At 42.4% G+C, this 15,738-nt stretch overlaps 1 protein-coding gene across 1 annotated transcript in view; it reads left to right on the top strand.

Moving 5' to 3' along the window:
* Positions 1-15,738, top strand: part of atrn (attractin) — a 152,513-nt gene that overhangs the window by 92,493 nt on the left and 44,282 nt on the right. The window contains exon 26 of the mRNA XM_080480151.1: positions 407-485. Coding sequence (XP_080336277.1) covers positions 407-485 — 79 coding nt within the window. The remainder of the gene's footprint in view (positions 1-406; positions 486-15,738) is intronic.

Raw genomic sequence — 15,738 nt, 5'->3', positions numbered from 1 at the left:
TCTCTTGTCAATGTATATAATCCAAACAGCCGTAATGTGTCAGAGTGACTTCAAAGGTCGTTCTTTCTCAGCGAAGCCGCGGCTTATGACTTTTTCATCGGGGGAAAAAAAAAGAGCATCTCAGTCAATGAGCCCCTGCAGCTCATTAAATCGTAATCCAGAATCAATGAAGGCTGAATCATCAGATCAGACACGTGAAGATGCACATGTGAAAAGAACCTCACTTGTTCATTTATACACAGGAAGTGGCAGAAATCTGGGTGTGAGACGACCCTCGTTACGTTTCAGGGTCATTTCCATCCGAAGGATCATTCTCGTATTCGGACCTGCGATCCCGGCTCTGGTGCCAAATGAGATTCTTTGTCTTCAGCTTTTGGACTGATAGTTTGCTCCTGTGTGTCCACAGCTGCTTCCTGTCCCTGCTGCTGGTGGCCGCCGTGGTTTGGAAGATCAAGCAGAGCTGCTGGGCGTCACGGCGACGAGAGGTGAGACCGAGGCTCCTGTTGACCACTAATATTGATTCACCCGGCCGCTTACAGCCACATAAACATAGTTTGATTTATTTCTGATACTGTGTCCATGCTGGACAGTTCTGCTCGGCGGAGTATAAAAAGATTAGACTTTGTAGAAAACTGCTCTGTAAACGGTGGTGGAGGTGAATAGTGACACTGTGGAGATCCTGATTGTTTGGATCTGCTTCTGATGAAATATCTGAGTTTGAACTGATCCCATTCATGAGCCGGAAAAATGAAGATCAGGAGAATTTATTTGAATCTGGAGAGGTTTTTAACGTGTTGGAGATGTGGTATTATCCCCTCCTCTAACTCCATTAGCTGCTTAAAGAGATTACTGTAATTGTGCCAGTTGTAGTGAAGAATCCTCACACTGTGGATGCTCCTGCACGCCTTCACTTCCACTCGGTAAACCGGGTTTCCTCCTTTTTTAGGAACGAGCATTAGAACTGAGAACTCTCTTCAGTTGACTCGAACCGGCAGTTCTCAGTCTGGAGGCCTTTTAATCTAAATGTGTTTGCTGACGCGCTGATACACTTTGATGTTGGAATGGGCAGACGAAGCGTCATTCATATTTTTCCTCCAAACTTCACTCATGTTTCCCAAGTGGGAAACGACAGAGAAAGCAGAGTTCAGGCTCAGATTTTATACATCAGTTAGTTTATCTTCTTTTCACAGTGCCAACGTTTTAACATTGTCTTTAGGTATATAAATCCACTCTCAATGTCTGATGAGTCTCTGAAAACAAGACGTTTTGGAAGCTACATCATTTTCACTGTTTCTGTGGCGAAAACGTAAAATCTGTCTTGAATTAAAACGCAAAAACAATTATTTTCACTTGAAACTTTGTCGTGTAAACGGAGATTGAGCCTCATCATTGGCAAAGCCGCCTATTGTTGTTATGTGACTCTTTACCTTGTGACATTTTTTAACACCAAAATGAGCAATAATGCCTGAATTAGCTGAAAACATTTGAATGAGGAGCTCAAGCTTCAGTCTGCCATCTTTTGTCTTTTCTCTCCGTCTCCCAAAAATTCCCCCTTGAGCCCGACGGGCTGGAATTAACGGGCCTATAGATGCTTTTATCTTCAGCAGATTTAATTGCTGTTATGTTTTTTTTTCTTTTTCTTCTTTAAAACTGCTAATCTGAGATTTACCAGAAACCTTGTCGGTGGTGTTTCCAGTCAGACCGTTGAGTGACGCACCTCATCACATATGTGTTAGACATGCTTTCACATTCCCCTCCCGCATGCAGCGGCGATGGCAACATGGAGTCACGTTGGAAATAGCAGCCGTTCTGGGAGGCAGGAAAGAGGTGCACAATCAGGCAGTGCTGCGATGTCCCGATGCTCCAGAGCTGGTGGAGATGGGCAGAAAGCACCGAGCTCCTGACTGTCGGCCTTTCCAACATTTCATTTCATCTGAAGCCGTCAGCCATTGAAAGCACATTACTGAAGTGCAGTGAGCATGATTAATTGTTCTTATGGCAGAGTGCGTGGTGTCTTTCAAGCTGCACTGAGCCAACCGCCAAATCTCAGAAGTCAATAATTTTGTGAAAGGACTGAAGAGAAGCTGCCAGAGCAATCTGCCAACCTGTGGGAAGCTGTGCAGCCTCCGCCGGGATCCAGAGAGACGGGACGTTTTCAGGTCTTTAAAACAGAATGTGTTTGGGTTTTTTCTGTCAGGCTTTAGAATCGCTTCGGTGCAGGACGCTGACAACAGATATCCTCATTAGGAAGAAGCGATAATTAATCCTTTGACTCATCGTATACATTCAGTTCCTTCACGTGGAACAAGATGCAGTGCTGTGAAATTCGTAGTGATTTTGCAGCATGGACGACATTATCAGGCTTCTTCTGAAACACACATGTATTCTCAGAGAGCAGAAATCCTCACAAAGCTCCTGTGGGATTGCTTTACGCCTCCTACGAAGACAGCAGCTGCAGAAAATCTGCACAATTTGACTTTATTTCTTCCTGTCGTTGAAGTTCCTCTGAGAGATTCAGTAAATTGAGACTGAGCAGCAAACAAAGATGTATTAATGTAGTTTGTGACTAAATCAAGCAGAAAGAGTCATAAAATGTTCTTTTGGTGGAAGTGAACGGGTGGAATCACACTTTATACGATTAAAAACCTTTTAAATCAAGGGTGTCAAACTCATTTTAGTTCAGCCCAGTTTCATCCTGAGTGGGCTGGACTGTTACAATAGAGTCAGAATAACCTGTAAATTTAAACTTTAAAGTTTTTCTTTGTTGTGGTGCAGATTATAGGTGATGGAAATGTCTATATTTTTATTTTAAAAAAAGATATTACAACAGAAAATGACTCCAATATACACAAAGTCAATTTAATGAAACTTTATGGACCAAAATCCAGTGAAATGTCCAGAAACTTGTGTAGCTGTTGCATTCTGGGAGTTTTTACTGACAGCGTGGCTTTGAGGCTGTTTGATAACCACCAGGGCCCAGTTGTTCAAAACTGGGGTAATTTAACCACTGGTTAAGCCCTAACCGCCGGTTAAATCCTTAACCTGCCGTTTGCTCACCGACCGTTAAATATTTGTTGTTTAAAACATGGTTAGTTATCCCGTTAGTTAACGTCATTGTTTAGGGTCCGTTATGCCGCTCCACCCACTTTCAAGGCTCCACCCACTTTCAAGGCTCCACCCACTTCCAAGGCTCCACCCACTTTCACGTCTCCGTGCTTTCGTGTTTAGTCATAAACGTTGTGGTGGAGGCAGCGCAGTGTTTTTATCTGCTCTATTAAACTATAAAACATGACAAACTACCAGGATGTTAAAGAGGAAGATGAAAACTGAGCTGGATGATCAGAGGCTTCATGGTGCCTCTTCTTCTTTTAATTTGACCAGAGAGAACCATCCAGAGAGAACCATCCAGAGAGAACCATCTAGAGAGAACCATCTAGAGAGAACCATCTAGAGAGTGGAGAGTGGCCAGAGACAGAAATAATAACAACACGAGGGAACTAGATAATAAGTCGTTACCTCAAATCAATAAAGCGAGGGAACCAGATCATTTAATCTGTGGCCGTGAGATTGACGAAGGGAGAGGTCTGTATGAGGCAGCAGGGGGCGCTCCGCTATGAGACGCTCCACAGAACTTCTTTATAATGAAGCAAACTGCTTGGTTCATCAGGAACTACTAAACAAACTACTAACTACTGTAAATGAAAGCTTGGAGTTTTTAGACATAAAATGAGCCTTTTAATGGAATCAAGTGAAAGAGAACTTTTATTGTTGATCAGCGTGTGTTTACCTAGGTTACCATGGAAACGGCTGTAGAGCAGCGTTCTATCATTCTACACCTCCATTCCTCCATGTTGAAGCTTTTGATTCAGAAACGTCCAGAAATAAAGTGAAAGGAGCAGAAAGTCACTATGGAATGTTGGAATGGTGAAAAATAATCCCAAAGCTCATTTATTACTGCTAAAGAGGAGAGACATGAGAATTAGATCTTCTCTTTCTGGACCAAGGTGAGTTTAACACGTCTGGACTTCACATGCTTTAGTTAGAAAACACCAAGATCTAATGTGCTCCGTGGAAACGAGGCTCTTAAAGCTGCAGAGCAGCAAATATGACGGGATGGAGGCGACATTGGTGAAAAATATAATACGAGGGAAGGAGAGAGTAACTCGCTGTCTCCAGTTAGTCATTTAAGATTACTAATTATTATCTCATTTCCACGCGTTATATATAGTTATATATATATATATATATATATATATATATATATTTACTATTGCAAATGATTACCAAACAGTTTTCTGGTACATTTAACCCAAACTGTGTCTATTTTGATCTATTTTAAGCCTTTGAGTACTTTTGAAAAAAACCAGCACAGCTTCACCTTTGCAATAATTTCACATTTAAAACTACTTTTTAAAACCATCTGGACTTAAAAATACTGCAGAAGGAAATAAGAATTTGTTCCAATAAAACAAACAAACACGCTCAATGAACTGTCGAGTGAGAAGTTGTTTGTAAATGGTAAAATATAAATGTGACATTAAAATGCAGTAAACCGTAAAAGATTACTAATAGGACATTCAAAAAGTTCAGACATTTATTTTTCCTGGATACTGGAAACGATGAAGTATGTTTTAACAGAGGATAGTAAATATAGAAAGAAATGCAGACGTGTATGAAGCTCATGAATCAGCGGTGGATAGCGTTCATTTAGTTCCTTTCCTCGGCTGATTGTGGGTGTAAAGATGTCAGCTTGTGTTTTCCCCGCTGAGTGTTTTCACCTCCCCGTGTCTCTGGGAGTTGCTGCTGCTGCTGCTGCTGCTGCTGCTGCTGCTGCTGCTGCTGCTGCTGCTGCTGCCGCTGCCGCTACTGCTGCTGCTTCTGCTGCTGCCGCTTCTGCTTCTGCTTCTGCTGCTGCTGCTGCTGCTGCTTCTGCTGCTGCTGCTGCTGCTGCTGCTTCTGCTGCTGCTGCTGCTGCTGCTGCCGCTGCTCTCCGCTTCACAGGAACTTTTGCTTTGTGCTTTTCACGGTCGGAGCTGAAGTGATTTCCGTGCCGTGTACCGTCAGCCTGGACGCCTCTTAACATCCTGCCCCCTCTCCACCCTCTCGGCCTTTCTCCATCGCCGCTCGGCCGCCTCCACCTGAGCGCTCCGCGGTCTAACCTTTATGCCAAATTAGTGCCGGAGCTTTCCGGTAAGAGGACTCTCTGCCCCGGGAAACCGGCTGGACGCACTGAAAACCTCCCGAAAGCTTCAGGAGGGTCTGATAAAAGGCATTTTCTACAATTAGCGTGTGCTCATCCTCATCTCCTCTCGCCTCTTCACTTATAAATTGAATCACATCAGGCCGTCGGACTCAAAATCATCACTTTTTATAGTTTTAGATCAGTTTTATCAATTAGTTGCATTTATTTCTGTGACTTTAAGAAGTCAATGTTCGCTTTGGAGAAATTAGATTCCTTTTCACTAAACTCCTGTTTCCTGGAGGCAAAGCTGCAAAAATCCCAAACGTCTGACGTGAGAAACATCTGAAAGACGCAACATTAGCATTAGCCTGCATCCACAGCCGCTGCGGTTAGCATTAGCAGCCTTGAACAGTGTTTAGCGTCGTTTGCTGCTTCCTGCATTTCAACTGCAGTCGTTTTGTTTCTGCCTCGTCTTGTCGAGTGAAAAGACTAAAACATTTTAGTGTTTTCATTTCAGAAAAGTTTCACGATCAAACGCAATGTTTTAAAAACAATGTAGTTTTTATGTTGGTCCACTAGTTTACACTGTTGGTTGTTCTTGTGCTGAAACCACACACGCACACACACACACACACACACACACACACACACACACACACACACACACACACACACACACACACACACACACACACACACACACACACACACACACACACACACACACACACAGCAGAGAACAATGAGCTCTAAACATTAACAACAGGAGAACACGGACATTGTAGTGGACAGACCACCAAGTTGGATTGTTATTATGGTGACTGTCAAAATAAAACCACCAAGTTGGATTGTTATTATGGTGACTGTCAAAATAAAACCACCAAGTTGGATTGTTATTATGGTGACTGTCAAAATAAAACTACCAAGTTGGATTGTTATTATGGTGACTGTCAAAGTAAAACCACCAAGTTGGTTTGTTAGTACTGTGACTGTCAAAATAAAACTACCAAGGGGTTTGTAAGTTTTAATCATCTTATACTAACGGCAGGATTTTGGAAACACATCTAATCATTCAATGTTCATCTTGTGAAAGAGTCAGAAGAATTACAAAATCATGTCTGAGATCAAATATATCCATTATTCCTTCAGCTGATTCACATTTCATGACTTGGTGGATGTGTGAGGATCTTTTAGTTTCCTTTAAAGCTCATACAATCTTTTATTTAACCATCAAACAACCAGAAAAGATTCATGAAAAGAGACGGTCATCATCATCTAAATTAGATTCAGAACAAAGTCAAAGAAATGCTGCATTTCTCTCAGCGTATTACAAAGACGGAAAAATCTGAGCACCGACATTAAATGAATCATTGCACTTAAAAGGAAGATAAAATATAAAAAATTACAAGAACAAAACTGTAAAAAGTGAAATGATGGGAATGAAAAGTGTCCAGAAAGAAATAGTAGTTCTGATAATAACAGAAGAAATCTGAGTGATTGTGAATCTTAACGCTGATTTCACTTCATGCTGCTTAAAGCTGATGTTAGACATTTAAATAAGGCAGATAGATAAAATATTCTTCTTGTCCTGTTCATTCAAATATTGATGCGTTTTCAAGTGTAATAATTGTTTCCTGAAGAATTGAATAAGATTGAATTCATAATTAGTCATATTGGCGTGAATAAATAATCCAACCAACTAACAGCAAACATGATCAAGTTACACTCACTGCTTTGTTTTGAGTTAAAATATAAAACTTAGAGTTAAAGTAGTCACTCCCTGTGTGTCCGCCATCTTTATTAGCTTTTTCCATCATCGGGTTAGAATCTGTTGTTTCTGAAAAAGTTTGAACTGAAAGACAAACCAATTAATAGAAAAAGTCATTTCTGCCAATCCATAGCGCAAATATCTCTGTGTGAGATCCCAGCAGGCTCTGTGGACCGTTTTTACACAACGGCTGGGTTTCATGGCGCACAGGTACGCACCATGAAACGCCTTGAATATTGAATAAAGGCTTTAAGTTGGCGGGAAACGCTCGGCGGTAGATTTTGGCGTCCTGGTTCGGCTCCTCCACTCTGAACGGAGAGGAAAATCTGGATTTCTGTTTGCAGAAGACCAATGTTTGCATTGTGCAGTCTGTTCAGCCCGTATCTACCGGCATTAAAAAACTATTATTCCTCTACTCAGAACTGCATCCCAATGCAGAATGTCACACACACTCGCTGCGGACTTCACGGCGCGACGTGGTTTGGAATATTATGAGCAGAAGCATGAAAAGCTCATTTTCTCCCACGTCAAAAAGTCGAGTGAAAAGTTGGAGAGACTCTGTGGAAGCTGAATAGGAACTTCAGACCTGCCGACAGAATGTACACAAACATGAAGCTACTCCTGTTTTTCCAGGTCCAATCTCATCTTTGCAGCCATTTGCGTCCCTGAATTTAGGACGGTGATGCTGCTTTACCTCCAGGCTTTCTTCTCACGCTTGTTCTCCGGTCCCGTGTTACTCGCTGCTTGCATCAGCTGAACGTTGACGCACATTTTCATGCAGTTATGCAGACGATCACCTCACAGAGGCCGAGTGCATCAGGACAGTTTTGCACATTTTGTTTAGTGCGGTCGCCACAGAGAGACACTTTAAAGGTAAACCGTCGTATTTTAGTTCAATATAAATTAATATAACCTCTCCTGAAAAACTAGCACACCAACCAAAGTCACTGTTTCTCCATTTTGTCCGGCAGTACCCGCTCACGCCACAAGGTGTTGTATTGAGTCACTCAGAAAGTGATACTGTAATGACAACAATTCATGAGCTGTTGGTCCAGCTCAATTACTAAAGCTTATGGCATTGAGAAACCTGATGAGAAACTACGAAGTGATTAAAATATGTAAAGACAGATGTTTGACGCGTCATTCTGCTTCAGGAGTTTACACAGATAAATCAGCTTTCTTCTGAAAATGATTACAACACCACAAGTGCTGTTATTTAAGTTTTTATTGTAAAACATTAAATTAATGATGCAGGTCTAACCACTCACTTCACTAAAAACACAGCATTAACTTGCAGTTTCCGCATTAATCAGCATTTCATGTTTACTCTATCAATCAGAATCTCTGGAAGCGTCTCTTTTATGAGTAAATATGTTCATTGGAGGTTTATTATTTTCTAAGCTCCATTTTTTTGTTGTAAATCTCGTCTGTCCAGCAGTGGAGAAAAGTGCATGGCTTTAACATAAATACTATCGGATCAGTTAGAGGAGGAAGATGCTCTATAATCTGGCTCTTATGAGCAAGAGATTCATGAGCGAATGACAAGAAGAAGAAACGGCTGAAATAAACTACCAACATCCAGTCAGCTCCGACAACGTGAAGCTTTATAAGGCTGCTAATGCCAGTCACAATTGGAAATGCAGGTTATTGCCAACGTTACTTAAACTGTGACCACCAAGTATTAAACAGCTGTCAATCTTTTTAATGTTTGTATGTACTTCATGCTACATTATTATATACTTTCTTTCATTGTTATAGAATTGCCAACGCTGAATGAGGGCATGAAAACATGATTCATATCACGTCCGTTGATGCAGTTGTAGTTTTGTCACCAAGCTGTTGGATTGAATAAACTCCACATGCAGCATAATGGAGAAGTGTTTCTGCTTGTTGGACGTTCGTTGTTTGTCCATCGTGCTCCAGCGCTCCCGATCAGACTCACATTGGCTCAGACTGTAAATAAGTTGTGGTTTGAGCTTCGTCAGGATGAGCCTGTGCAGGCGAACACCTGCTGATCCTGGATCAGCCCGGAGCCCACCTGTTGGGCCTGCGCCGCGTGTTTCTGTGGATTTCACACTGTTCAGGTGTGCGTGCGTGCGTGCGTGCGTGCGTGCGTGCGTGCGTGCGTGCGTGCGTGCGTGCGTGCGTGCGTGCGTGCGTGCGTGCGTGCGTGCGTGCGTGCGGTACATCTGTTTGCATATATGTGGATGCGTGCGTGTCTCCTGCCTTTCCTTTGAGGTTTGACGGTTCCTTTGAAGAAAGCCGAAGCTGCCAGATGGCATTAGACGGACAGAACCACAGCAGCCATTGCTCGCCATGGAGGGCGCCGGCCTTTTAGTGGAAATGAGCCTCTTCTGCAGCTCCAGCAGCCGGCTGTCAATTAGCCTTCATTACTTCTCCGCTGACGTTTTCAGCACTGCGCCTCTTAAAGTGAAACTTCTGACTTCTATGTCATCTCTTGGTGTTGCGTCTATATTTACTCTGGCATAATTAATCCTTAAAAAGTCATAAACTGAGAAGAACAACTTTCTCTTATCAGCAGCACACAATTAGCGCAGCGCAGACAGGTTTGAGGCGCAGCTTACAGAGGCCTGCGACACACACCAGTGATAACGGCTCGCTCTCCAGCGGAGACGAGGCGAACACGGCGCTTAATTAGAACAAAGATCCAGCAGAAGCATCTCGACAAGCCGTAATATATCATGATGCAAAATACTGTAATATTGGCTCCAATTTAGCATTTTCCTTCGCCTCAGGACACAAAGTCTGCTTTTACTTGATTTTAGAGGAGATTTTAAACTCTGTGTGTGTGTGTGTGTGTGTGTGTGTGTGTGTGTGTGTGTGTGTGTGTGTGTGTGTGTGTGTGTGTGTGTGTGTGTGTGTGTGTGTGTGTGTGTGTGTGTGTGTGTGTGTGTGTGTGTGTGTGTGTGTGTGTGGCTTGTCATGGAATAGTTGAATACAGATTTATTTCTAGACTGATGTTGTCAGTTTTTTTTATTCTTGCGTTTTACTCCGATGACCGTCCTTCTTATTGTACCTTCACATAAATATGAGTTATCTAACATCGCTCACATCGGTATAAATCACAGAGAACGGGACGTATATGAGACGAATTATTGGCAGAAATGTAAAATCTGATGGTGTGTCTGATCATTGTTGCTCATGATTAACTGGGATGTAGATTTATATATATATATATATATATATATTACACGGGAGGGACAGGAAATGTCTCCAGACACCCTCACATATTTATTACCCCATTAAACTGCCCCCGCTCCATCTCATCACCTCCACCCTCCTTCAGCTGTAAATATGAGTTTCTGCCAGCATGTCAAGGTTCAGGACCCGTTTAGAAACATCGGCTCTTATGTCATTAAATGCGTGGAAAGCCGCTCAATGGGCTGCGATCTGTGAGCTCAACACTTTCAGCCCCCACCCCCACGCCCACGCCCACACCCCGATTAAATGTCATATCGTTTAATAAAGTGATGCACGGAGGAACGTCTCCCCTGAAATATCCTCTGTCTCCTGCGGGGGAAGGAGCCGGCGTCGGTTCTCCCTTTGATGATCCCGCGAGGAGAAAGCCTGCAGTCCACTCATGGAGGAAAGAAAATCTCTGTGAAAAATGGAAACAGATCAGAGAGAGGATCTGAGACCTTAACAAGACAGGCTGCCGTGAAATAGCAAGGCTGTGTGACGTAAGACTTCTCACTCACCTTTTAACCTCAGACTTGATCTGTGAAAAGACACCAAATGTGGCATTAATGTCGCCACGTCACGATGTGCAGCGAAGGTACAACCCTTCCTGCGAGCTTCTGTTCTTATCTGGAGTTTGAGAAGAAGATTCAGGCGGAGCTGTTTTTCACCTCTAATTATTTCCTTCTACATTTCTGAATACTGACGTGCAAAACAATATTCCTACTCTAACATCCAGGTTCTGTCACTAATGAGTACTTTTTAAACCAGAAATTATTTTGGCTACTAGTTGTTCTGTTCACTTGATGGAAATATTAAGACTCACATAAAAACAGGAAAATGCTCAGTGAGAGGAAATCTGGTGTGTTCAGGTTCAATGCACTGCAATCGTTTCACCTTCAGCCAGTGGAAGCAGGTTGTGTCACGATGAGCCGAGTATCTCAGGTCTCGTTTACACGACAAGGGTGCTGGGAGGCACTGAAAACAACTTTTTGAAAACAGACTCCCGCCTCCACGGTGGCGGAGTCGGGAGACTTTCTGCGAAGCTCGGGCTGCGTCTCTGTGTTAACAACGGAAACGTTGCGTCTGTCTACGCCTACCTAACAGTCGGAACAATGTTTCCTCCGTGGGGTCATGACTCCCAGTCCATATTCTCCGGGGACATTGTACTTTTATTTTGACAGTCACCATAATAACAATCCAACTGTGTGTGGTTTTAGTACAAGAACAAACAGCTAACTATATTGTTTTCCGTGTTTCAGAAGAAAATTAACATCGTGTTAAAAATGCGAAACCTTTCTGAAACAAAAATGCAGCGTTGTCACCTGATTCAATATATTTATTTTTATATGTGCAGTTAAATAGTTGAATAGACATTTACACTGTCCAATGAAAAGCTTACTTTGCTGGACCCCCAACCTATAATTAAACTAAGATTAAAAAAGCGTTATTGTGTAAACGGGGCCTAAATGAACTTGATCTTTCAAGGTTTCATGCGCTGATGGCCTCAGTTTTCTCTGTGGCGGCCCTCGGGACTCTGGCTGTGGCTCTCTGATCATCTCTTGTGTATGAACTGCACTGTGGTTTGAGTCACATCAAGTCATGCTGGGCTGAAAAAATCCAGGGGTCTTTAATCTCTCTCTGCCCACAACATGGAATCCATAAAGTTTGAAGCATTTCAATCATTGTTAATTGAATAAATCTGGTCTGAATCTTGAAATCGGCTGCAGGAGTGGAGGAAGAGTCCGGTGAAGCTGCTGGAGGTTTTCACGGTCGTGTCCTTGTGTCGCTGCCCTGAACGGCAGCAAACCGCTGACCTGCAGGGTTTTCAGTGGTGGGGTGGGGGGTGGGGGGGTCGTCTGTCTCATCTCGTCCTTTGCTCGCCTGTCCGTCCTCTTCTGTTCCCACCTCCGCTGATGGAGAGAGCCGCGTGGCCTCTGACCCTCCGTCACCGACCCCGTCTGCACCTTTCAGCTCCCTGACCTTCCAACATGGACGTGTGCTCGCTGGTTTTCTGTCATCCTCCTCCTCCTCCTCCTCACTCTATTATTGGACCCGTTGGCAGTTCGCAGGTCCAAGATGCTGATATCCTCTGACTGCTGTGGCTGTTTGCTGATGCCGACGTCGCCATCTGTCCATTTTTTTTTCTCCTCCTAATTGCAGAAGAGATAAAGTTTCTCGTCTTGTGGATTTAAACTACTTTTCAGACCTGAAATCTAAAGATGTTTCACATGGCGCACGTGACTGACTTTGACCTGTTTAATATAGATAAGCATTAAGGATTTAGGCCTCCTAAAAGCTTCGGTGTGTCATCTTGTCACATGTACAGAACTGTTCATCTCAGATATAAATTTCTAAGGCGATATTAATGAATCTATTCATCAAGAATCTGCCACTTTTTCTGTGTCATCCAGTACAAACTGCCTTTAAAATATCTTGATTTTAACCACAATGACTCTTTGTTGAGATTTAAGACAGGCGTGCTGCCCATAGATTACCTTAGATAGAAAATAATTGATGCCTTTGGGACAAAATCGATAACATTAATATTCCAGCAGCAATACAATAGAAAACATACAGTAAAGCAAACAGAGCTATAAAATATTAAACTGTATGTATAATTGTGCAGTGACTAGTTGCAGATCGTACCAAACACATGGATTAGAAGATATCAGCTCTCAAGAAACACATATATTATTGAAAATCCTTTTAATATGTGAAATGGAAGTAAGGGCAGTGAAAAAGCTGAAGGTCGCATTACAGAAGTCAAGACAGATAATCTTTAAGGGATTTCATTGACCAAAAGTTCAGTTTCACCATATTAAAACAAGATCAGGCGCCTTGAACCTGCAAGTGAAAGTGTGTGATGAACCTCACCAGCAAATCTCCATCATCAGTCATAAAGTCTGCGTGCGTGCGTGCGTGCGTGCGTGCGTGCGTGCGTGCGTGCGTGCCGCTCGCTCTGCAGCATATGGTTGGAGCAAGGGAGCAGCAGTGTGGCAGAGATTGGCACCAGCATCCTCTGAATAAGCATGGACCTGCAGCACAATGAACATATCAAGGCGCACGTAGGCTCAACATCAAATTAGTTTCCAAAATCATGTGTAATGATAAGAAGCATCGTCTGAGCAGCATGGCTGCTCCCGACCCGCACCGCTCCGGTCCCACGAGCAGATGGCTGCATGGAAATGCAGTTCACACATGAGCAGGAAAGAAAGGAAGAAACAATCTCTCCACCTTTACCTTGCAGCTGTTCCCCCCCTTACAAAGCATTCCTCCATGATACATTTTAATTTAGAAGTATGGAAACACACTGACAACGAGTCGCTTTGCTTCTGCCTGCCAAAGGTGTAATACAACCTCATCCACAGTGTCTGAACTTCCCCCGACGCCACTTTAATACACACAGCCTCGCCTTGATAAGCCACATGTTTGCTTCCTGTAAAAAAAATGAAATAAATGATCAACAGGGTAACAAACCCTGTACAAACACTGTATCGTCACTGTGAATCAGAGGAAGGAAAAGTGCTGAGTACTTCTGATGTATATCTGTGTCAGACATCTGCAGGAGTCGATGTTCGACTCTGAATCTCACCAGCTGGTTGAGACTGAACAAACTCCACTCAGCCGTTTTAGTGTTTTTTGTCCAGGTTTATATATTCTGTTGGAGTGTGTTGTTCGTATGCGTGCCAAGAAGTTTCAATCTGATGCGGCCGGAATCGCCTGAAGTTGGTAATGAGGTTCTGTTCTGGGTTCACATTGAGCTTCATGCAGTTTACAAATACACCACAACCTGTGTGATCTACTTTGTTGGATTTCACTTTTTGCAGTAAATGGATTGGCTGGGTAAAATGTGCTTTGTGAATTCCTGCCTTCTATAACTTTCTTAACCTAGATGGAAGATGATTGTCTACATGTTTAATGGGAAACAGGAAAGCGTCCCGAGAGACCCGCTGCTGAAGGTTCGAGACACATCAGAAGGTCTTTGACCTGAAATGACAGGTTTTACATCCAGTGTCCATTCAGGGCGGAACAAAGGACCTGCTGCTTTCGGTTTGGGCTAATCGGATGTTGACGATCTGTTGAGGCGACTTTCCAGCTTTTGTGTCGTATTATAGAAAGTCCAACAAAGTTTTGTTTCAGCAGCAACACTGATGGTGTCTGGACTTAAAGAATTTTCAGTTTGTTTCATCAATGTGGATTTTATCAGAAGTATTAGCAACAAGGTTAGAGGCTGTACTGCCACAAATGATTCATAAAGACCAAGTAGGTTTTATCGAGAATAGATCTGCTTCTGATAACAGGAGAAGATTATTGCATCTTTTGTGGTTAAATAGAAATAACATTAATCCTGTGTTGGCTGTATCTTTGAATGCCCAGAAAGCTTTTGATACGGTAGAGTGGAACTTTCTGTTCAATTACATTTTCAGTGACAATTTGTGCAGATGGATTAGAACCTTATGTTCAGGGCCAAAGGCAGCTGTGTTTACAAACAGAGGACTTTCCACTTTTTTTAGTATTTCCAGATCAACACGCCAAGGGTGTAATTTAAGTCCATTATTATTCATTATCTTTTTAGAGCCTCTGGCTATTCAAATTAGAGAAAATTTGAGAATTTAAGGTGTATTTGGGGGAGGCAGAGAACACACATTGTTATTGTATGCAGATGACATTTTGATATTAAGTCAAGACCCTACTAATTCTATTACAACTTTATTAGAGGTGACTGATAATTATTCAATGTTCTCTGGGTACAAAATTAATTGGCCCAAGTCAGAGGCAATACCAGTCTCCTAAGCTTGTGGTCATAACTTGTTACCTGGCTTCAACTTTAAGTGGTCAGATAAAAGAATGAAATATCTTGGAATTGAGTTGAACCCAAATATTGATGATATTATGGCTGACAATATGGGGAAATTTCTTAACAAAATTAAGAAAAATTTGGACAAATGCAGTAAATTAAAACTTAACACTATGGGGGGAAGTAAACACAGTGAAAATGGTCATAGCCCCACTTATCAATTATTATGCAGCAATGTTGCCTGTGTGCATCGCGCGACAAGATGTTACGGAGCTACAATAATATGATAAAACACTTTCTTTGGGATGGTGGTAAACCTTGTATTATTACTACTAGACTGTGCCGACCTAAAAAAGAAGGGGCGTTGACCCTGCCCAATAAAGAACACTACAGTATCTCTTTTGAAATGTCGAGACTGGCCAAACATTGGGCGGGAAAATCGACATAGACTGGATTTTAATAGAAGAAGAACTTGCATATCCATTTACACCCATTGATATGTTATCACAAAAAGTAAATAAAGAGAATAAGATGCAAAATCCCCTTTTGAAATTTTCAAAAATAGTATGGTTGGAGGTGCATAAGAAATACAAACTTGTTCCACATGTTCAAAAATATGCCCCCTTGTGGCATAATTCTAAAATCACAATTGGCAAACAGACTGTTTACTGGGCACAATGGGTAAGAAAAGGTATTAGAAGTGTTGGTGATCTATTTGAGGGGGATGTTTTCATGTCGTATGATGATAATAGTTTCATTTGGAGGGTCCTGGCCACTTTTGGAAGTACT

The sequence above is a fragment of the Lipophrys pholis genome (genome assembly GCF_963383615.2).
Source record: "Lipophrys pholis genome assembly, chromosome: 14".
Classification (NCBI taxonomy): Eukaryota; Metazoa; Chordata; class Actinopteri; order Blenniiformes; family Blenniidae; genus Lipophrys; species Lipophrys pholis.
The sequence above is the reverse complement of the archived record's forward strand: the minus strand, read 5'-3'. Positions and strand labels throughout refer to the sequence as shown.